Genomic DNA, 22,738 nt, shown 5'->3' with positions numbered 1-22,738 from the left:
GATTAACAGCCTCTTTTCCACAAACAAAGCAGGTTTTATTAATGGGAATAAAATACACAGTAATAAAGTCAAAGACAAGGGAATAGGGAAAAAGAAAAATGGATAAGCTCCCTGGATCTAGCAAAAGACCAACAAAATCCCCAAACTTGCTTCCAGCTCAGCAAATTCAAAGAGCTGGACTCATTTTTATTAACTCACCACCTGGGGTCCGCAGTTTCAATAGGAAGCAGCTGTGCAGCCTCTTAGCAGTCTGCTCCCAGAAAGTCACCAACAGGAAAGATGACCTCCCCTCAGCAAGTGTTCCTTTTTCTACTTTTACTCTCCCTCCCCCAAAAGGGAGGTCCTTCAAGCTGGATGTGAAGAACGGTTCCCCTGCTGACATCAGCAGCATATGCCACTCAGGACAGGACAGGTGTGGCCCATATCCAATCATCCCTAACCGGTTTCCCAAACAGTACTAGGTCATTCAGGTAGGACTCCTGGGAGTCTGCCAAATTCCATTATTTTGTCACAGTTAGGAGGCTCGTTCCACTTTTAGATGAGCTCCAATTAAGAGGAGGCTTTTTTGTAGCCTAAACTGGCCTCTGAAGCATCTACTCTTTGCTTCTAGTTCTGCTCCTGGAGGACAAACACTATGAGTGTATTCCCCTCTCCATGGAACAACCCTTCAAATACTCGCATAAACTCTCATGCTTTGTTTGTGTTCACTGTCTTCTCTTCACCAAGGTAAGCATTCCCACTTCTTCTAAGTGATCCCCATAGGACAAGGGTGAATGGCCCTTCACTATCCTGGTCACTCACCTTGGGATGCTGTTCTCCTTGTCTGTGTCCTTGCTCCAATGTGGAACCCAGAAATGAGAACAATCCTGCAGTTATCATCTGAGCAGGGAAAGAATCCTCTGAAAGATCGCACCCCCTCTCCTGGATTCTCTGCCTCCTTGAATGTAGCTAAAGTATAACCTCCTTTGTTTCCTTGGTTGCCAAAGCACATTGGAAAGTGAAGTGATTCAGTCATCACTTTTCTGGTCCTCTCTTTTCCTTATGTACTGCATTTTCCTCTGAATTTCTCACCTTGCCAAGCACACGTTCTCCAGAGAGTGCTAGGAGGGCACAGCAAAGAAGGGCCTGAAGTTGCAACCATTAGTGGATGTGATATGGAGCTAGAAGAAACTTCAGAGATTCACTAATCAGACAGAATTCCATCAATTTATAACTGAAAGAGATTTTAGGTAAAGGCTGATCCAACCTCTGCTTTTCAGAGATGGGGAAAATGAGGCTCAGGAAATGAAGTGATTTGCCTAAGGTTAGAGTCACTAAATGGCAAGCAATGGAATTCAAGTCCCATCTCTGCCCTCACCAAGCCCACATTCTCCTGGGGGAAGAAGAGAAGATACAACAGTAACAGCTGAGTTAACTACAAGGTGATCTGAGCAATGAACAAATTCTAGCAAATGTGGGAATTAGAGAAGGCTTTGTGGAGTTTTTGGAACTGAAACTGAACCAAGAAGGAAGACAAGGAAGCAGATGTCTGAAGATGAGGAGAGAGTATATTCTATACACAGGGGAGGGCCTGGGTCACTACATGAAAATGGGGCTCTCTCAAGGAGACCAATGAGCCCAGTGTGTTTGGGATTGAAGCACAGATAGTGGGAAGGATGGGTCATAGTATTAAAGATCAGGTTGAACTACTTTGTACTAAAGGTACTAGGGAGCCCATGAAGGATTCTGAGCAGAGGAGTGACACTATGAGATGTGTGTCTTCAGAAAATAATTTTGTCAGCTCTATGGAGCATTGATTGGAGAGGGGGATGGGGAACCAAAAGGAGGGCAACTAATGAGGAGGCTATGTCAGTAGTGCAGGTGAGAAATGATGAGTGCCTGAGCCAGGGTGGTAGCTATGGGGGTAGAGACAAGAGGACACGTAGGAGCTGTGCTAGGGAAGTAGAACTGGCAAGACTTAGTAGCTGATTGTGAGAGGTCAACATAGACAAAGTGTCAGAGGTGACAACTATAGAATGGGACTCACTTTTAGTGGAGGGAGATGAGAGTTCAGCTTTGGGCACATTGAAGTGCTGAGAGGACACCCAAGGGGATATTTCCAGCAGGCAGCAGCAGAAAAAACAGATCTGGAATTCTGGAGAGAAATTAAGGTTGGACTAAAGAATTTGGTGCCATTGGTATAGTGGTGATACCAAATGAATACAAGACAGAGGAAAGGAGGGAAAAGGGAGGTGAGAAGAGAGGAGAGGAGGAGAGGAGAGGTGGTGAGGGAAAGGGAGGAGAACAGAGAGGAGGAGAGGGGAAGAGGGAAGGGACAAGACAGGAGAGGGAGAGGGAGAGGGAGAGGGAGAGGGAGAGGGAGAGGGAGAGGGAGAGGGAGAGGGAGAGGGAGAGGGAGAGGGAGAGGGAGAGGGAGAGGGAGAGGGAGAGGAGGGGAAAAGAAAGTAATGAGGGTCAACCATGATTACAAGAAATCCTGGAATCAGCTCAAACCTGAGACAGTTGTGAAATTTTCATTGTGAGCATTTGCACCTCAGAAATTGGCAAACACTGCAAACCAAGATGTGATTCATTGTTTTGTTGATTTTCTAGATTTAAGAAAGTCCAGTTGGATGTTGATAATGCAGATTATATTTTAAAATATGCCAGCTGTATTTTCAGAGTTAGTTATTAAATGTTTACCAGCACAGCCCTGGTTAGAAGGTAGCAAAATGGATGAAGAATTAGCAAAGCAAACAGAGTAGTGATCAAAAAGTCAAGAGAATCAAAGTCCAATTATAACCAAAAGGCAATTTGATCAGCACAGTCTCCAGTCTATAAGCCTGAGGTTTGGATGATGCAAATCTGTTTTGGAAAGTCTTAATAAATGTATAATAGGGTGGCAAAGTTACCTCTTCCCCTTAAAAGGAAAATGTTAGCCTCTTTGAAAAAGAGAATAACATCATCATTCAGGTACATTAAGAAAATAAGTTTGGCAGCATCAGGAAGGCTATATTGGAGAAAGGAGAGATTGAAGGCAGAGAAATTAGAAGGAAGGTATAACAATAGTCCAGATAGAAGTCAATGAAAGGCTAGGCTAGAGTGGTGGTTGTGAATTAATGGAGATGGGGCTGGGTGGGAAAGATGAGGAGGAAGAACCAGCAGAACAGGGCAACTGCTTGGATAGGGGCTGGGGATTTGGGGGATGAAGGAGAAAAAAAAAGAGTTAAACCTGACTTCAAAGTCAAAGCTGCTGGGCATTCACAGCTGATGGAAAGTCTGGCAGACTCAGAGGAGAAAATGATCATTTCAGTTTCTGACATGTTGGACTGAAGGTGCTGGTAATAATAAAAACCACCACTACAGCAATAACCAATTACATTTATACAGTGCTTTAAGGTGGGAGAGGGCAAGGTCCTTTTACATTTTCTTCCTTGGACATCCAGGTTGGCCTGTGCAGTATGCAGCTGGGATTTAGGGCGGGTGCTCAGGGCAGAGAAAGGAGTTTCACTGATCATCCTCTAGACCTCCAACCCACATGGTTTGACTTCTAAGTAATTGGGACACTTGAATTGGTAATATGTCAGTGCATATGTTTTCTCCCCTTCACTTCATTTGTATTGCAGCTATTTGTGCACAAATCTTCTCTCCGGGGCAATCAGAACCTTGTCTTATTCCATTTTCTAACCCCCATTCCCACCCCCACCCCACCCCTGCCAGCAACCAATACCATGACTTGTACTCAGGAAGATCTGGCTCTTGGTAGATTGGAACAGCTGGATTATCACTAGAGATTCTCCTCTAGCCACTTCAGATATTTGTTCAGTGCCCTAAGGCCGACTTTAAATTTCATTAGTTCACTAGTCATTGTCAGGATTCCATGGAACCCATTTTCCACATGTTCATGGACTACCTGGACCCCTGCAGCCCTAAGGCGGGAGGCATACATGATCCCATCATCTCTTAAGACATCATGCTGACAGGTGAGAATATGGGTCAAGGGTAAATGCTGTAACTTAGAATCATCAGCTAATAGCGGGGATGCTCTGACATCTAGAAAACCAGGGTACTTTTTGGCAAGGTCAGAGTGTCCATGAGTTGGGTTGGCATAAACATGTCCTTTTTTAAACCTCTCAGGAAGCAAGGTACTCCAGTTAACAAACTTGAAGAGATGGCTGGATTCCACAGGTGTATGTTGGTTGACAAGCATGGCTTCCTTCAGTGCCTTGTCTAAAGTGAAATATGTGCTCCAATACCTAACCATATCATGTTTTGTCAGGAAGACCATATGGGCGTTTTCTCGATGTGATGGCAAATCCATATCAAGAGTCTGAAGAGCAGGATAAATTAAAGACTGAATCTTGACTTTTGTTTTGACTTCAGGGTCATCCAGGAGCTGGGGGGAAAACCCATAATTTATTGCTCAGTTAGAATTCATAGCATATTTAGACCTGGAATGTACCAGAGACACCATCTAGTCCAACCTTATCATTTAAAAGATGGAAACATTAAGGTCCAAAGATGGAAAATGGCTTGCTCAGTGTTACAATATCCCATCTCCTCCCTGCAAGCCTTGGCATAGGTGGTCCTCTCTGCCTGCCAGACACTCGCCCAAGATTCCTTTCAGTCCCAGTTTAAATTTCCCTTCCTTTGATAGACCTTTCATCATCTGCCAAGCTCCCCTCCATTCCAGCCATCAGTGTTTTCTCCCTCTTGCAATTACTGTGTATCTTTTTTGCATAGAAGTCTCTTGTTCCCCCATCTCCTAGTGCATCCCCTTTCAGGATACCTTCCACCTCCTCTGCATATGGCTTGTGTGCACTTATATTGTCTCCCTCCTTTAGAGTACATACTTCTTGAAGGCAAGAACTCTATCTTTTTTATCTCCAGAACATAGTATGGTATCTAGGACTTAATAAATGCTTGTTGACTGATGATCTCTCAGGTCTCTTGAGGCTTTAAGTCTGTGATCCAATGTGATACACCATGATTTGGTTTGGGGAGATTAGCCCACAAAATCCTTATTAGTCCACCATGTGTGTAGAATGCTCATAGTACTAAAACTGTATAAAAGGGACTTGGTGGGTTGACTGGGGAGACTGCAAGGGGTGTAGGGCTCAGACAATATCATAAGCAGTGGTTAGATTCCTCAGACCACCCACCATTGTCTGAGCGCATTGTGTCTGGGTATATTCTTTCCTTGGTTTTTAAAGCCCTGCCCCCTCTAAGTCCCTTCCTCTCTTTCCATTTTACTTATACTTTACTCTCTACCAGGTAAATACTTTGGCATTCAGTGACACTGGTCTTCTGGCTGTCTCTCTCCTAACGTCTACCTTTGTACTGGCTGTCCCCATGCCTGGAGTACTCCCTTCTCAACTCCACTTTTGGATTGCCTTGGCTTCCTGTAAGACTTAGCTCATGTACCTCCTCTGTAGGAGGTCCTTCCCTGGCACCTTCCCCACGCTAATCCCAGACTCTCTGAAGTTACCCTCCATTTGCATTCTAGATGCCTTGCGTGTGCCTTGTTATTGATGCGCCCCCCTCCCCCCATTGGAATATGAGGTCCTTGGTGACAGGGACTGTTCTACCCATTGATTGAATCACCAGAGCTTAGTGTAATGCCTGGTATACAAAAGGTGCTTAATAAACAAACAATGACTGAATGACTAATTCTACCTTTATTATTAGGATCAAATGAAGTAATATATAAAAAATTCCTTGCAAACTTTAAAGCACTATAGAAATTGTTATTATTATTAATAATAATAACTAGCATTTAGCACTTTAAAATGTATGACCCACTTTATATGTGTTAAATTGTTATCAATAATAATAATAACTAGGGGGCAGCTAGGTGGTGCAGTGAATAGAACACCGGCCCTGGAGTCAGGAGTACCTGAGTTCAAATCTGGCCTCAGACACATAACACTTACTAGCTGTGTGACTCTGGCCAAGTCACTTAACCCCAATTGCCTCACTAAAAAAAAAATAACAACAACAATAATAATAATAATAATAACAACTAACATTTAGCACTTTAAAGTTTATAACACACTTTATGAATGTCATCCCATTTGACCACACAGAACAGTCCTGGGAGGTAAGCACTATTATTTTATCCATTTTACAGATGAAGAAACTAAGGCTGAGAAATGTGACCTGACTTGTCCAGTAAGTATCTGAGGTATTCCCAATGAACCCCAAGTCCAGCATTCTATCCACAGTTAGTTGTGTATGATCAATAAAGACTACTTGAAGACTTAACGTTAACTGGTGCAGAGCGGAGTAAACAGAATCAGGAAAACATTATACATAGTAACAGCAATATTGTGTGACAAACAACTGTGAATGACAGCTATTCTCAGAAATACAATGATCCAAGACAATCAAAGGGCTCATAATGAAAAATGCTACCCACCTCCAGAGAAAGAACTGATGAAGTCTGAATCCAAATTAAATCATACTGTTTTCTACTTTCTTTTTTATTTTCTCTTTCTCTTTTTTCTTTCTTTCTTTCTTTCTTTCTTTCTTTCTTTCTTTCTTTCTTTCTTTCTTTCTTTCTTTCTTTCTTTCTTTCTCCTTTTTCCCCCTTTCTTTCTTTCAAGTTTTATTCCACAAAATGACTAATATGGAAATATATTTCACATGATTGCACATATACAGCCTGTATCAGATGGCATGCCATCTCAGGGAATGGAAAAGGGAGAAGGGGAAACCTAATTTTAAAAAAATGAATGTTAAAATTACTTTTCCATGTAATTGAGAGAAAAATATTATTTTTTTAAAAAAGAAAGAAAGAAAAGAAAGGCTAGTTAGGACATGCCTCTTCCCATCCTTACTGTACTGATTCTGTATCAATCACTGCTTTCCTTACTAAATATTCATAAACCTTCCATTTCATAATCTCTTCCAGAATTTTTCTGAGGGTTGATGTCGACTATCTGGCTTTTAGTTTTTGGAATTCACTATTTCCTACTTTTCTGCCTTTGGAAAATTGGGATATTCACGGCTGCCCTCCCCCTTCCCTGTGGTGTCTAACACTTCTCTCATTCACTGAGAGCCGTTCAGCAATCACATCTTCACATGCTTTCTCCACTGCATGGGAAAATTTGGCAAAGAAATAAGAATGCCTGTTTGATTGATTGTTTATTAACTTCAGAAAAAAGTATACTACTACTACTAATAAAAGAAACTTGGGCTCATTTGAAGCAGCTAGATACTCTTTGACTATTTTTCCTGTTCCATCTTGAAGCTCAGTTTTCTCCTAGTACCTTCTTTCCTTTTTGTCCTAATGTCATTTTCCTTCATAAGGAAAACAGAAAGAATATAAAAGTTGTTGGTTATCTTCCTGTCATACAGGGCTGTGCACATCTTTGTCTCTCTCTATCTCTCTGTTCCTCTATCTTTCTGTCTACCTCTCTGTCTCTGTCTGTCTGTCTATCCCTCTGTGTGTATCTCCTTGTCTAGTAATCATCTGGCTTAATTTAAGGAGGTCCCCACAAGGACAATGTATTAGACCAGCATAGACACATTCCTTGTGACAAGAGTAACAGGTTCCATATGCAAGGCAAAGTATGGCTGTCATGAAAAGAGATAATCTGAGCAGAGTTCACATAAGAATTCATCAAGCATTATCACTGATGGAGGCAAAGAACCCTGATATAGGAAAAAAGTACGGAATACATGAGTGGAATCCAATGAGAAGAGGAAAATAGTGAGTCTCCATTCCTGAACATCTAAGGAACCAATTCCCTGCAGAATTCACGGGTTTGCTAAGCTCATAAAATGCTTTTTTACATGTCAATATTCCAATCTGAACTCCCTCTTTTAAAAGTAATCCATAAATTCATAAATATAAAGCTAGAAAATAGATCAGATAGATGAGGAAACTAGGGCCCAGGATATTAAAGTGATTCATGAAGGTCACACAGGTAGTATACATCAGAGCTCACTTTGAACCAAGGTGGTCCTATGACTGCATAGAGTGCAATACCTCACCACCCCAATGTCTCCTTTGCTTGGGATCAATAATGGATTTGCCCTCACCTTACTGCAGCTTCTGGATCCTCATTTTTCCATGGGGCAGAAGCATTACTTCTTCCTTAGAATGGCCATTGCTCAAGGTTCCATTGTTCTCATTCTCTGTCATGTCTATTTCTCAACCACCTGACTTTGATTATGGCTCCCTCCCAACTCCTTACAATATTTCTTTCTTTCTGAGTTTCTTCTTGGATATCCCCCCTTACTGTCACATGTAGGAACTCATCATTTCTAATAAGGTATGGAGCCACATTTCTGTGGCTTTTCCAATTTATTTACCAAGAAAATCGGCTTTCATTTGACCAAACTCATAGTAAGTCTCTAGGACAGAGCTTCTTAAACTTTTTCCACTTGCAACCCCTTTTCACCCCCAAAATTTTTATGTGACCCTGGGTATATAGGTATATAAAATAGATGTACATAGTCTTTTCCTATTGCCAAATTTTTCATGACCCCTACATTCAGTTACACGACCCCATATGGGGTTGAGACCCATAGTTTAATAGATTTTGCTCTAGCAGGACAAATATAACACAGCCTTGGAAGTCAATGAACTGGTTCCAGGAGATTTCATACCTTTGGGGATGAAAGAGTTTGGGTTTAGGGTTTCAAGTATAATGAGGAATTCTTTTTATCATCCAGTTGGTTGTGCCACTGAACTAAAAGCTCATTCCTATTATGCTGCATGGATAGAACATTCTAAAGCCACTGCCCTCTGTGGCATTACTATATCATTTTAGCTAGAGGAAAAGTAAATCTAGCAGGAAGAAGGAATACATTTTTTAAAAAATAGATTCATTCTATTTGACCATTCCTGTAACATTCTTAAGGAGAAATTATCACTATATTTTTAAAAATTATGACATAAACATGATATTGAAAAAGACATTAATAATAGGAAACATACAAATATTTATCGAATACCTTCTGGGTGACAGCTGCAGCTAAATTCCCCCCAGCACTATCTCCAGCAACACAGATTCGGGAGGGGTCCACCCCATACTCTGCAAGGACTTTCTTCCTCAAGAACCACCTTAATGCATCATATACATCTTCAAACTGAGTTGGAAAGTGATACTCAGGTGATAGTCTGTAGCTTTTTTGGAGAAAAACATAATATTTATTGAATTATATGATGAGTTTTAGATAAATATTAAAGGTATATGTTATGTGAGATTTCATATTTTTTTACTTAAAAGCAACACTATGTATATGTGTTTTTAATGGCCTTTTGAATTATTCATATAAGGGAAAAACTTAGCTTTCATAGTGATCTTTGAAAGCTGAGTTTTTGCAATCATTACCCATCATAACACCTCAGAGCACAGAACATGCAGGGTATGAATACCATTTACCAGGTGTGATGGTGATGGTGCATCTAGTTTGGAAACAAGCCAGATAAAGAATGGTGCTTCCATGATGCTTGGCCACTTTTGATGGGTGTCTTTCTCACTCACCTATTCGCTGGTCCCCTTGACTTTGCTATCTCTTTTCCCCCTCTCTGTAAAGGCCACTGTGGGTTCTGCTTTCTGCAGCTTTGGTGGAGTACTTGGGTTTCTGGACTATATAATTCAGATCTCAATTACTTTGTCTCTTGTGTTGTAGGTTTGTATTGGTGTGAACAAGTTTTTTCTCCCCATGTAAGCATGACCACGTCTTCTACTTCCCCATTCCCACCTGTTGTGCTAGCTCCACCCAGAACACATAGCCAGTGTTTAATATAACATTTGATCATAAATTGATTGAGGAATAATGGCTTTTTATGTGTTAAGTTCAAATACTTACACCCTGCTACAGTCTTATCAAAGGTTTCTAAAAGGTGGCCAAGGCAGTGGTTGAAAAGTTAGAAGACGTGAGCTCAAGTGCGATCTCTAACACATACTGGCTGTGACCCTGGACTGTTTTGGTAAACAGTTTTCTGACTGAAATTACAAGCCTGGGGCAGGGGTTAGGGGGTGGAGAGGAATGAATTGTCCATTAACATTTTTTATGAAAGCTCTAAATAAACCACCTTTTCACCACATAAAGTTTATCATATAAATAATATTCAGGATTTTTTTAACCATTGAACACATATCATAGAAAGCAAGTAAATTTGATTATGCATCTATGCACATGAAGCAATTTGGCTATTTTGCTAGGACCTGTCCAATAAAAAAATAAAGCCCAGTTGATTTAATTTTTAAAACTTTGTCTGTTATTTTAGGCCAATTTCATTTGCTTCCATCATCATAAGACCCACTTAAAACGTTTTTGTTTTGTCATCATTTTAGTCATAGGTTTCAAAAAAGGAGTCATTCCAAAGCCCAGCAGGTCTCTGGTCACCTCTTCATCATCCAGCAACCAGCTCTTGGATTGTGAAGAGAATATAGGACCTGGAGGAAGCTCCAGAAATCCTTTCTAGCCCAAACTTCTCATTTGATAGTTCAGGAAACCGAGCCTCAGAGAATGGAAAGGATTTGTTCAGTGTATACCTTAAGGATTCATTGAAATCATCCAATAAATATTGAAAAGTCTCCTTCCAGCTCATAGGTCTGTCAAGTCATGGTGGATAAAAGGCTTTTGGTTATTGCAGGGGGTGTATCTGCTCCCTACATATACTCTCCCTTCCCCCTCTTCCCTGAATGACAGCAGAGGCTCTAAGGATATCTAACAGTGTCCATTGGTATTCCTTCTACCCTCTGAGCCACCAGATGTTGAGTTAAATTAGATTGGGTTAGTTAGATTGAGTTAAATTAGATTGGAGCCACTTGGTGGCTCTTGGCCCTTTAGCATGACCTTTCTCAAACTGGTTGATCTCTTCCCTGCTGAAACATCCAATAAATGATTTACCTTATCTAGCAGTCTAGTCCCTATCTATGGCCATTAAGTGGCTTGCCCAAGGTAAGTGACTGACATCTAGGTCTTCCTGACTCCAAGGCTACACCCCCATCCACACACCATGCTGCCTTAAATGCAGCTGAGAGGTATTAAAAACAAAGCACAACGATTGAAGGTGATGGACCCATTGTCCTAACACATCTGGCCCAAAGTCCTTCTTACTTAGTTGACACGATCACTGCATCAAGCTTGTCCATCATTTGTCTTGCCAACTCATCATAAAGCTTCCAAGCTAAAATATAAAAAATCAAATTAAAGTGATTAGGACTGACAAGGAAAAAGATACCTGCTTCTCCCATAGAAATGCTACCATTATTTCTTGATAGTCAGAGATTGCTCCAGAGTGAATTACAAGGACTATCAATATTGACCTGTCTAGTGAGAAAAATGAAACCCATCAATCCCATGGAGCAGGCTCTCCTTACATGTGCATTAAGAAAGTTCTTTCTGGGACAGCAAGATGGCACAGTGGATAAAGCACCAGCCCTGGATTCAGGAAGACCTTAGTTCAAATCTGGCCTCAGACACTTGACACTTACTAGCTGTGTGACCCTAAGCAAGTCACTTAACCCTCATTGTCCCACAAAAAGAAAGAAAGAAAGAAAGAAAGAAAGAAAGAAAGAAAGAAAGAAAGAAAGAAAGAAAGAAAGAAAGAAAGAAAGGAAGAAAGAAAGAAAGTCCTTTTCACAACACAGGAAGCTGGTTGCCTGAAATGTTAAAGGGACAGGGTTGATGAAGGAGAATCTTTGAACTTGGAATAGGCTTCTAAAGAGCTAAAGGAGGGGGTGAATGCAGGTGAAATGGTCAGTGTTCTGGGATGTAGGAGAAGAAGAGTGGAGGCACAAGGTCAGGAAAAAGCCATGATAATAAGAGAGCTGTCCCAAGTGCTGGTCTGCCCTGGAGGGGCTGGGGCCAGGGGCTGGGTCTCCAGCAAAAGGGTAGACAACCACAGGTCAGGAATGCTCATGGTCACATAGAGGTTGGCCTACATGATCACTAGGACCCTTCCAGCTCTCTGACTCCGTCATTCCTTGGAGAAAACCAACAGAGAAGCCAGGTCTGAAAGGAACCTTCCTGCTGAGGCCACAGACCTGGGAATGATTCACTGTGGGCCCCCAGGAGGCTTCAGGGACTCTGTTGCAAGAGATACACAGTTTGTCACTCTCTCTTTCCTTCTGGTCTAGCAGGATCCTTGCAATGCAAGTTGGTACCTGGCAGCTGGGCTGCAACATATGTCAGGTTTTTGGAGGAGGGCTTCAACTGAGAGTGATGGGATGCACTGGAAACACAGCAGGCTGTTTTGTGATGTCAGGGTTCTAGAAGACATGGCAGAAACAGACTTTGAACCAAGGCCTTCTAATTTAATCTATCCCTTCAGCACCAAGGGGGCCACATATCTCCTGGGCAGCAGAATATGTTGTAAAGGGGATAAGCCTTAGAGTCAGCAAGAACTACTTTCATTCAATCTCTCCAGAGCCCCTAGGTCACTTTCTACTGTGACATGTTACACAAGAGTTGGTAATTTACATCTTTATTTCCAGAACAGGGATTCCCCGCTGAGATTAATCCACAGCTATCTCAGGTATACCCCTAGAAGAGGAGGAAGGGAGGGAAAAGGGAGGAGAATAAGCATTTGTTAGGGTTTATTCTAACACCTACTATGTTCCAGACAGTGTATTGAGTCCTTTACAAAGATTATATCTTTTGATCTTCACAACAACCCTGGGAGGTAGTTGCTATTATCACCCCCATTTTACAGTTGAGGAAACTGAGGCAGACAGAGGTTAAGTGACTTGCCCAGGGTTACAGAGTTAATACGTGCCAGAGAGAGCATTCTTGACTCCAGGCCCAGTGTTCTATCCACTGTGCCACCAGCTACTTCTAAAGATCTAAAAGACAATGTCTTTGTTCTAACTGTTTAGTCACCAAAGAAACATTATCAGTTATTTGGTATACTCGGTGTACCTACCTGTTAGAAGCTAATGTCCTCTGCAAATGACCAACACTGGTCATCTTAACCTTGTAAATTAATGAAACAGCATTCTGCTTAAACCCCCTCAAAGCCCAGCAAACTGTGAGTGGTTAGGTATGTCCCCTTCTCCCCTTTCCTCCCCAGCCCTCCCCTTCTTTCTTCTCTCCTCCCTTGTTCTCCTCTCCCTTTCTTCCCCTGTCCTCTCCACTGTCCCCCATTCTTCTTCCCTCTCCTCCCATCTTCCCCTTCTTTCCTCTCTCCTCCCCTCTCCTTCCCTTCTTTCTCCTCTCTGTTTGGCTCTGTTCTGTTCTATTACCTACCAAACACTCTGGCTGATGTCTAAGACAGCCTGAAATATGTTGGCCACTCTAAGATTCAGCTCCCCGAGAAAAGTACTTACTGGCATCTCCTATGGCCCAGCCACCACCATGAATATAAAACACGGCCCTTCTCGTCGTAGATGGCTTCTGCTTTGGCACAAAGACTCGGACCGGGACATTATTGAACAGAGTATCTGTTACGGTGGCCTTTTCATTTGACGTCGGTGGGACTTTCAAGATGGACAAGACTACAAGTGGTCTAAACCCCAGCATTTCCAAAAGCGCCGACTGACAGCCAAGAAACACAGTGAAAAGTAGACTTGTGAATTCCATACACACAAAGATGATGCCTCCCCATCACCAATGTACCCCCAGAACCACTGACAATAGCTCCTGTAACAGAATTTCCACACATTCAGACTGTTTCATATACATTCTTTCATCTGGCCCTCACAATGATGATGGGCGGTCCGTGCTATTATTACTCTTCATTTAACAGACGAGACTGAGGCTCATTGAGGTTACATGACTTGCCTGGGGGACACAGAAAACATTAAGTCTCAGAGGTGAGATTTGAACCCATGTCTTTCTGATGCTGAGGCCAGCACTGTAGCCGTAACCAACTGCAGCAGCAGGATTTGAGCTGGGCAGCAGCATCTGCCTTGGCACTTCCAGAAGGGTTACAGTTCTTTGAGCCAAAATGCTTGGCAGACCATAATAAAAGACAAGCATGATGATGGCAGGGCTGCTCAAGATCAGCAGCAATTAAATTGTTTATGAGAGGGGCAGCTAGGTGGCGCAGTGGATAGAGCACCGGCCCTGGAGTCAGGAGGACCTGAGTTCAAATCCAGCCTCAGACACTTGACACTTACTAGCTGTGTGACCCTGGGCAAGTCACTTAACCCCCACTGCCTCACTTTAAAAAAAAAAATGTTTACGAGAACAAAACAGAAAGGAAGCCCAACCAGGTCCTCCAATGCTTTTCACTATGAGACTACCTCCCATCAGTCCACTTGGCTTGTATCTTGTTTGTATCTACCTCTTTACGTGGAGTCCCCACCATTAAAATAGAGGAATCCTTGAGAACAAAGACTAGTCTAGCCTTTCCTCATATTCTCAGCATTTAGCACACAGTAGATGCTTAATGAAGGAAATTTTACTGATGATTGATCATCTACAATAGCACTCTGGAACTGCTATAGCTGAAGTTCTACTTGTCCATGTAGCTTCTGGAACTACCACGGCCCCTTGAGCTGTTAGCCTTGGTTCTGTTTACCTGTCAAATCTATGGAGGAGGGAAGAATTTATGACCAAACAAGAGATAGAGAATATTATGCAATACAAAATGTATCAACTTGATTACATTAAATTAAAAAGGGGTTGCATAAAGAAGCACACCAACACAACGAAGATGAGAGGGAAAGCAGAAAGACAGGAAACAGTTTCCACAGCAAGTGTTTCTGATAAAGGCCTCGTTCCTCAAATATATAGAGAACTGAATCAAATTTATAAGAATACAAGTCATTCCCCAATTGATAATTGGTCAAAATAGATGACCAGGGGCAGCTAGGTGGCACTGTGGATAAAGCACCTTTTTGTTCCATTTCTTCTTTCACAATATGACTAATGTGGAAATATGATTAACATGATCGCACATGACCTATAGTATATAACCTGTATTAGATTACTTCTTATCTTGGAGAGGAGGAATGGGAGAAAAAAATGAAACTCAAAATCTTATAAAAAATGAATGTTGAAAATTGTCTTTACATGTAATTGGAAATAAATCAAATACTATTTACACATTTTTAAAAAGAATTCACTAAAAACATGAAGGATAGTATCTGCCAAAGGAATGTCCCAGATGAAATATCAGGTATGAGGAACATCCAATGGTAATTCAGGTTGACTGGAATCAAGAGTGCCTAAAGGCAAGGCTTGTGAGACAAGGATGAAAGGATCTAGTGAAGTCAGACTGTGGGTGACCTCAAAAAGCTTCTTTATATTTTATCTTGGAGAAACAAAGAAAACACTGAAAGTTTTTGAGCAGAGGGAAGACATGACTAAGCCTGTGCTTTGGAAAGACTATTTCAACCTTAATGAGGAAGGAAGAAAGAAGAGAGTCAAACGGGGAACCCCTGACAACCATCTGGAGGTGAGGAAGGTTTGGACATCAACAGTGATCCCATGAGTGGGGAAAAGATGTCGTTGAGGTACAATCAACAAGGTTTGATTGAGGAAGAAGAAAGAGCCAATGATGTCTCGTGTGTTAGAAGGAAAAATAGATGGGTTTAATTTTGAGAATGTTATGTTTGGAGTATAAAATGAACATTGATGAGAGGCATCCAGGTGGAGATAAGTAGCAAGAAAGGCAGAATAAAGTCAGGTGAAGGATTGGGTGAGAAATATAAATTTGGGAGTTATTTTCCATCCTGACCTCTGGCACCTCTTTCCAGATTCATGCCTTGGTTGACTCCTATATAGCCTAACAACTAGTAACTGCAGACAGCCCAACTTCTGAATGAGGCTTCTGGCTTCATTCTCTGACTTCCTGACCCTGTCTTGTTAATAATCTAAGATGCTGGTACCGACCCTTGCTCTTTTTCCTTCTATTATCTGGATTCCTGACCTCTAAACATACTTGCCATAAATCTCTGCTTAGTGATATGAATGCAGCAGATGCTACCTGTTTGCCTGGTTGTAGCCCACCCACAGCCACCAAAATCTGTTTTGAAAATGAAAAATAAAGTGGTGGAAAGGGTGATGGATTGACTATTAAAATGTCTAAAATTCAGTCTCAGCCATTATCAAATCTCTCAACTTCAAAATTTCATTCTCTTCTTTAAAGCAAACTGCCAACTGGATTGATGTTTGTTCTTTTTTCCAAGTTCTTTTGTGTGTAACCTATTGAGTTACAGTTAGAGATGATTTACAGGTGACTCTAGGTTGTGTCTAACCTGAATGTACAGTGTTTTTTGGCATCTGATGTTTTTTTTCTTTGTCTTGGTCCTTATGTATGAGACTGACCAAATCTCTCAAATCCTTTAGTGACTTATTGTGAAGTACTTGAAAAAGTCCAAAATCCTCAGGCTGGCATTTAAGGTCTTCCACAAATTTTCCATCCTTCCTGAGTTCTGTCCTTTTTCATTCCACTCACTTTTATATGACTGGCTTGAGGGTTTGTCACTGAGTTAATGAAGAAAAAGAAGCCCTTTGTTCCCAATCCTAGGATAGAAAGTCACTCTAAGTTTTTAGATAAGTCAGGAGATCCAGGGGGTAGAAGGAGGCTAGAAAGGCTATTATTATTGCTGTTATTCATGATGTTATTCTATTAATTTTATTGATTATATTAAAGATAACCCACATTTCTTTTCTTTTTTTGTTTTTTTTTTCAAGACAATGGGGTTTAAGTGACTTGCCCAGGGTCACACAGCTAGTAAGTGTTAAGTGTTTGAGGCCAGATTTGAACCCTGAAATGTTGGTTATTGGGGGCAGCTAGGTGGCACAGTGGATAGAGCACTGGCCCTGGAGTCAGGAGGACCTGAGTTCAAATCTGGCCTCAAACACTTAACACTTACTAGTTGTGTGACCCTGGGCAAGTCACTTAACCCCAATTGCCTCACTAAAAACCAAAAACAAAACAAAACAAAAAAACAACCAAACCAATAACCCACATTTCAATATGCTGGAAAGGTTACAAAGTAATTTTCCTCTTATCAAAGTCTGTGGAGAGAAGCTTTTATTATCCCCATTTTATAGGACAAAATAACAAGGTCCAGGAACTTGTGTGTAGTGCCATGCTGGGGACCATTGCTGTTTATGAGCAACCAAGTAGCAGAGTCACAATTCAAGGTCATCCCTGACTGGGAATCCAACACTTTTCCCACAAAACTACATTGACTATCATTATTTTTTCAAGGGATGCCATCTATAGTTGCCCGCGAGTCCTGTGTAATCAAGAAAGTCATCTCTTTGCAGATATGACTCCTCAGCTAAATGCCTTGAAAAACTCATCTGTATACAAAAAACAAGAACAAAAAATAAACTTTTGACAAAACCCAATACCAGTTTCTGTTAAAAATACTATAAAGTATAGCAATATATAAAATTGACCTTTCTTTACTATGGTAAATATATCTATTTAAAATGAAAAGCTTGGGGCAGCTAGGTGGCACAGTGGCTAAAGCCCTGGCCCTGGATTCAGGAGGACCTGAGTTCAAATCCAGCCTCAGACACTTGACACTTACTAGCTGTGTGAGCCTGGGCAAGTCACTTAACCCTCATTGCCCAACCAAAAAAAAAAAAAGAAAGAAAGAAAAGAAAAAGAAAAGCTAACATTTTATGGAAAGGGAAAAATGAACAGCCTTCCCATTACAATCAGGGAGAAAGCAAGCATATTTATAATCATCGTCATTATTTAACACAGTGTTAGAAATTCTAGCTTTACAAGCAATATGACAAGAAAAAAATCAAGAGAATAAACACAGTAATAGAGGAAAGAAAACTATCTTTTTGTAGATGATGTGATGATCTGATTAAAGAACTCTAAAGAGTTAAGTCAAAGATAATTGAAATAATTAATTTAGCAAAGTTTTAAGATATCAAATAATCCCACACAGATAATTAGCATCCCTGTATATCATTAGAAGGGAGAGGGAGAGAAAAAGAAATTCCATTTATAATAACCCCAGAATAGAAAAAGTATTTGGAAGTGTATCAGCAAGACACGCAAAAACTATTTGAATATAACTACAAAACACACCACAGAAATAAAGTCAGACCTAAATAGTTGGAGAAATATTAATTCTGCATGTTGGGTCATGCCAATATAATAAAAGTGACAATGCTACCTAAATTAATTTGCTGGTTCAACATCTACTCAAACTACCAAATACTTTATAAAGCTATTAAAATAATGACAAAATTCATCTGGATGGCCAGAATATTAAGGAAAATAATGGGGAAAATAGAAAGGAAGAGGGCCAGAACTCACACTATACTACAAAGTTGAAATCCCCAGAATGATTTGGTACCAGTTAAAAAAAGAGAGATAGGTTGATCAGTGGAACAGATTAGGTATACAACACAGAGAAGCAAATGAATCTGGTTGTTTAGTATTGGATAACCACAAAAACCTTAGTTACTGGGATAAGAACTCACTAATCAACAGAAACTATGAGGAACAAATCAAATATCCTCAACATGGAGGTAAGAATAAAAGAAAAGAATTAGAAGGTTAGGACGTGTCCATCAATGGGGGGGGTGGCTGAAGAAATTATGGCATATGAATGGAATGGAATATTCTTCATGAAATGATGAAAGGGATGGCTTAAAGGAAACCTGGGAAGACTTCTATGAACTGATGCAGAATGAAGTGTGCAGAAGCTAGAGAACATGTATTCAAAGACAATGCCTCTCTAAAGAACAACAACTTGGAGAGACTTGAAGATTTTAATTTCAGAAGACCACAATTTAAGCATGCTGCATATTGCTAAGAGAAAAAGAGGGAAGGAGTCCTGATTCAGAATAAGACAGACATTTCGAGAAATGGCCACTGGAGGAATTTGTTTTGCTTGACTATTCCTATTTGATTTTTTTTTCAAATTAGGGTTTGTTGGGAAGCAGAAGTGGGGATAGGGAGAACTGGATACTTAAAAAGAAAAACAAGAGGTACATAATAAATATTTATGGTTTTACATACAGTCCTTCGTATCTAATCTACTTTGGTATATGGAAATTCCATTTTATTTGTCAGTGTTTCGATTTTTTAAAGAAAAAAGAAAAAAACTTCATCCTTACTCATTTTTTCTTCTTCCTGTCCTCTCCCTCTCTTCTAAACCTTCAGCAAATTAGCTTCTATCTTCATCATTCAAATGAAATTGCCCTTTCTGAACTTAGCAATGATCTTTAAGCTGCCAAACCCTCCTGGCCTTTTCTCAGTGCTCATCCTTCTTGACATCTCTTTAGTATTTGAGATTGATCAGAGGTTCCTGGATGCTATCTCCTGTAGAGGTTTTCATGAATAATTCTCTCCTGTTGTCCCTCTACCAAGCTAATTATCGTCAGCCTCCTTTGCTGGTTCTTCATCCCAGTCATAGCTTGGTGTATTTTGAGGTTCTCCCTTCTTCCCTCTTCACATTTCTCTGGATACTCCCTCACTTGATGATCACATCAGTCTCAATGGGTTCAATAATCATCTCTGGGAAGATAATTCCCAGATGTCTATATCCAGTCCTAGTTTCTCAGGTGAGCTACAGTCACTTATCACCAATTGCATATTGGATATCTCAATCTTGGTATACCATAGGTGTCTCAAACACAACTTGTCCAGAACAGGACACATAATATCCCCCCCAAAAAAAATAAAATAAAAAACTACCCTCTTCTGGAATTCTCTATTACTGAATGATTGTCCTGCCAGTCACTTAGGCTTATAATTTCCATGGTGTCCTCAATTCCTCATTCTCACTCACCCCATTTATACAAACCATTGCCAAATCTTGCTGTTTCTACCTTTAAAACCTCTCTAACTGACAGACATATCCTTCTCTTCCTGCCTCCAATCTCTCCTCTAGTCAATCTACCCTCTACTGTTGCTAAATTTTCATAAATTAAGCAAACTTCCCAAGAATGCAATTTCCTGAACACATCCTCTCCCTTGCTCAACAAACTTCAACAACTCCCTATTACTTACAGGATCAAATATAAAGGCTCTTTGCAAACAGACCCCTATCTCCTTTTCAGTCTTCTTAGACTTTAACCCAGAGTCCAGCTTTGCTGATCTTCTCTCTGTTCCTCTCCCACAACACTCCATCCATCCATCACATTTATGCTTTCGCACAGGCTGCTCCCCATTCACACAATGTTCTCCCCATCTCCTCTGCTTCCCTGAGGCCCTGGTCACTTGAAGATTTAACCCAAATGCCAGCTTCTTCAGGAGGCCCTCTCTCTCCTCTCTTCCTTACTCCTCCATAGAGGAGGCTTCCCCTTTGAATGATCTTCCTTTGACTGTCTTCTTATATGAACAGAATTCAGAGCATCTTGTCTCCCCCTTTGGGTTATAAGCTTCTTCAGGGCATGGAGTGTTATTACCTTCCCTTGCTTCCCTAGAGCATAGCATCAGGCCTCCAAACTTATTAAGCAGTTAATAATTACTTGTTGAATGACTGTTCTGCTCTTGAGCCAAGGTTATTGTTTAAAGTGTGCTGTGGGTATGGCACAGCCCCACCCAGATCACTAAATCCAGTATGTGATAAGAAGTGTTCAATCATTTCCATCATGTCTCACTCTCCATGACCCCATTTGGGGTTTTATTGGCAAAAACATTGGAGTGGTTGGCCATTTCCTTCTCCAGCTCATTTTATAGATGAAGAAACTGAGGCCAAAAGGGTCAAGTGATTTGCCCTGGGCTCACCCAGCTAGTGCCTGAGACCAGATTTAAAGTCAGGTATTTTTGATTCCAGGTCCCACGCTCTTTCCACTGAGCCACCCAGCTGCCCTGGATCAGCTTGAGGTGACACCTAAGACCTGAAAAAGGCATCTGCCATCAAGTATAATCTACTCCACCAACATTTTCTCAACCCAACAAGCTGGTGCTCAGTGCCCATTATGGCAGGACAAGCTGCCAGGCACCAGGGGATCTACAGACAAAAACTAATCAGCTCTTGCTCTAAGGAACTAAAAGATTTTAATTGGGAGAGAACAATGCATGCACAGCCAGGTGTGAATGGGAAAGTTTGAGGCAAGAAAGACCACAAGCAATAAAAGGGATCATGAAAGGCTTCCTCTCATAGATAAGTGATAGATAGACAGATAAAGGAGATAGAGTGGATGAATGAGTGGATGGATGGATAGACAGACAGACAGATAGACAGATAGATAGATACATAGATAGAATAGATGGTTGGATGGATAGATAAAATAAATGGGTGGATAGATAGACTAGCAGATAGACAGAGATAGAAAAACAGATAGACCAGCCGGCAAGCAGAAAGATGGACAGACAATATCAATTGCTTACTATGTTCCAGGATCTGTGCTAAGCACTGGGGATTTAATTGCAAGAAATTGAGACAATTCTTACCTTCAAAAAGCTTACCACTCTAATAAAGAAAGAAAACATAAAAAGTAGCTGGCAAAGGGAAGATCAGAGAGGAGGGAAGGTATGCTTGGCAGCATGGTTGGAGTTGGTAGCCCAGAAGAGAGGTAGAGGCTTGGTTCTGGGCAAGAGAAGAAAATCATTCATAATTATATAATTACACAGAAAGAGAGAGACAGAGACACAGAGAGATAGAGACACAGACAGACACAGAGAGACAGAGATGGACAGAGACAGACAGACACAGAGACAGGGAGAGACAGAGACAGGGAGAGACAGAGAGAGAAAGGGAGACCTAAACTGTCTATATTGAATGAGATCACTACGAAATATTCTACTCTAAAAAAGAAAAAACTATTTTAACATTGCCAAACATAAACCCCCAGGTCCCTGGGAAATGTCCCCAATCTTCCTGCCCGGCAGCATCGCTTTGACACCCAGAGCCAACCAAATTCTGCACTTACCAGGTGTATATTAGCCCTAAGGAAAGCATTAGTTATCATCAGTTTCCATGGTTCTTCGATATTATCTGGGAGAGGTATGTACACAAAGTAGGCAAGAAGGGCAAAAGAAATCAGGAGGCACAGAGATTTCTTTCCCATTGTGCTGCTGCTGCTGCTGCTGCTGCTGTTGCTGCTCCCCAGAAGTTCCCTTACTGGGCGGCCAAGGCTACCAGGCTAAGTCCCCGCCCAGCAGAAGGGTTATTTGAGCTGCCCCCAGGGAGAGTCCAAGGCCAGTGTGAGATTGACAAAAAGAGAAAAGAAGAGCTGTCCCAGCCTCTCAGTAGAGAATCTTTCCCATTACGAGCCCAGCATGCAAGCGAGCCCTAAGAATATTGACCCCCGGCTAGCTCTAGCTCTCCCCTTGGTTCTTTCAGGGCCAGTGTGGACCAGAGCACAGCGGGAGCCAGCCCACCACCAGGCCCCCACTGAGAAACTGCAGTGCACAGAGTGCTACATAAAAACAAGGAGAGGGAACAAGTGGGAGGGCTGGCCTGGGCCCCCATAGGGCTTCAGATAAAGTGAGGAAGCAGGGTCAGGAAGGTCCAGAAGCTCAGAGTGGGGAGGGGTCTTGGAGAGGCTGTAGGGCACAATCTAGATCTGGCCAGAAATCTCCTCTAGAATATTCCAGGGAGCAGCCATGCAGCCCCGGGCTAAAGACCTCTGCTCATGGGGAGCCGCTGCCTGCCTTCTGGGGCAGCCCAAGGGAGAGCAGAAACTGCTAGGAAGCCTTTTCTGGGATCAAGCTGCAATCTGCTCATTCGATTGCCCACCACAGTAACAGCAAAATCAGCGTTAGTTGACATTTATATAGTACTTGGTGCTTTCAGATTCACGAAGCACTCAATGTATGTTATTTCATTTGCTGCTGCTCAACAACCTTGGGAGGTGGGTGCGATTATGTCCTCATTTGAGACAGAATGAAGTGATTTGCCCAGGATCAGCCAGC

The 22,738-nt window shown here is 41.5% G+C and overlaps 1 protein-coding gene across 1 annotated transcript; it reads right to left on the bottom strand.

Annotated features, from left to right (window-relative positions):
• Positions 1 to 3,340: 3,340 nt before the first annotated feature.
• LOC122748686 (arylacetamide deacetylase-like) lies at positions 3,341 to 21,951 on the bottom strand. Its single transcript, XM_043994528.1, has 5 exons — positions 21,754 to 21,951; positions 13,272 to 13,479; positions 11,062 to 11,131; positions 8,944 to 9,115; positions 3,341 to 4,375 (listed from the first exon to the last, which is right to left on the bottom strand). The coding sequence occupies exons 1-5, from the start codon at positions 21,889 to 21,891 to the stop codon at positions 3,767 to 3,769; spliced, it is 1,197 nt and encodes a 398-aa protein (XP_043850463.1). The 5' UTR covers positions 21,892 to 21,951; the 3' UTR covers positions 3,341 to 3,766.
• Between the last annotated feature and the right edge of the window lie 787 nt (positions 21,952 to 22,738).

Source organism: Dromiciops gliroides, chromosome 3, assembly GCF_019393635.1.
Source record: "Dromiciops gliroides isolate mDroGli1 chromosome 3, mDroGli1.pri, whole genome shotgun sequence".
In the NCBI taxonomy this organism is placed as follows: Eukaryota; Metazoa; Chordata; class Mammalia; order Microbiotheria; family Microbiotheriidae; genus Dromiciops; species Dromiciops gliroides.
This window is presented reverse-complemented; position numbering and strand designations above follow the sequence as displayed.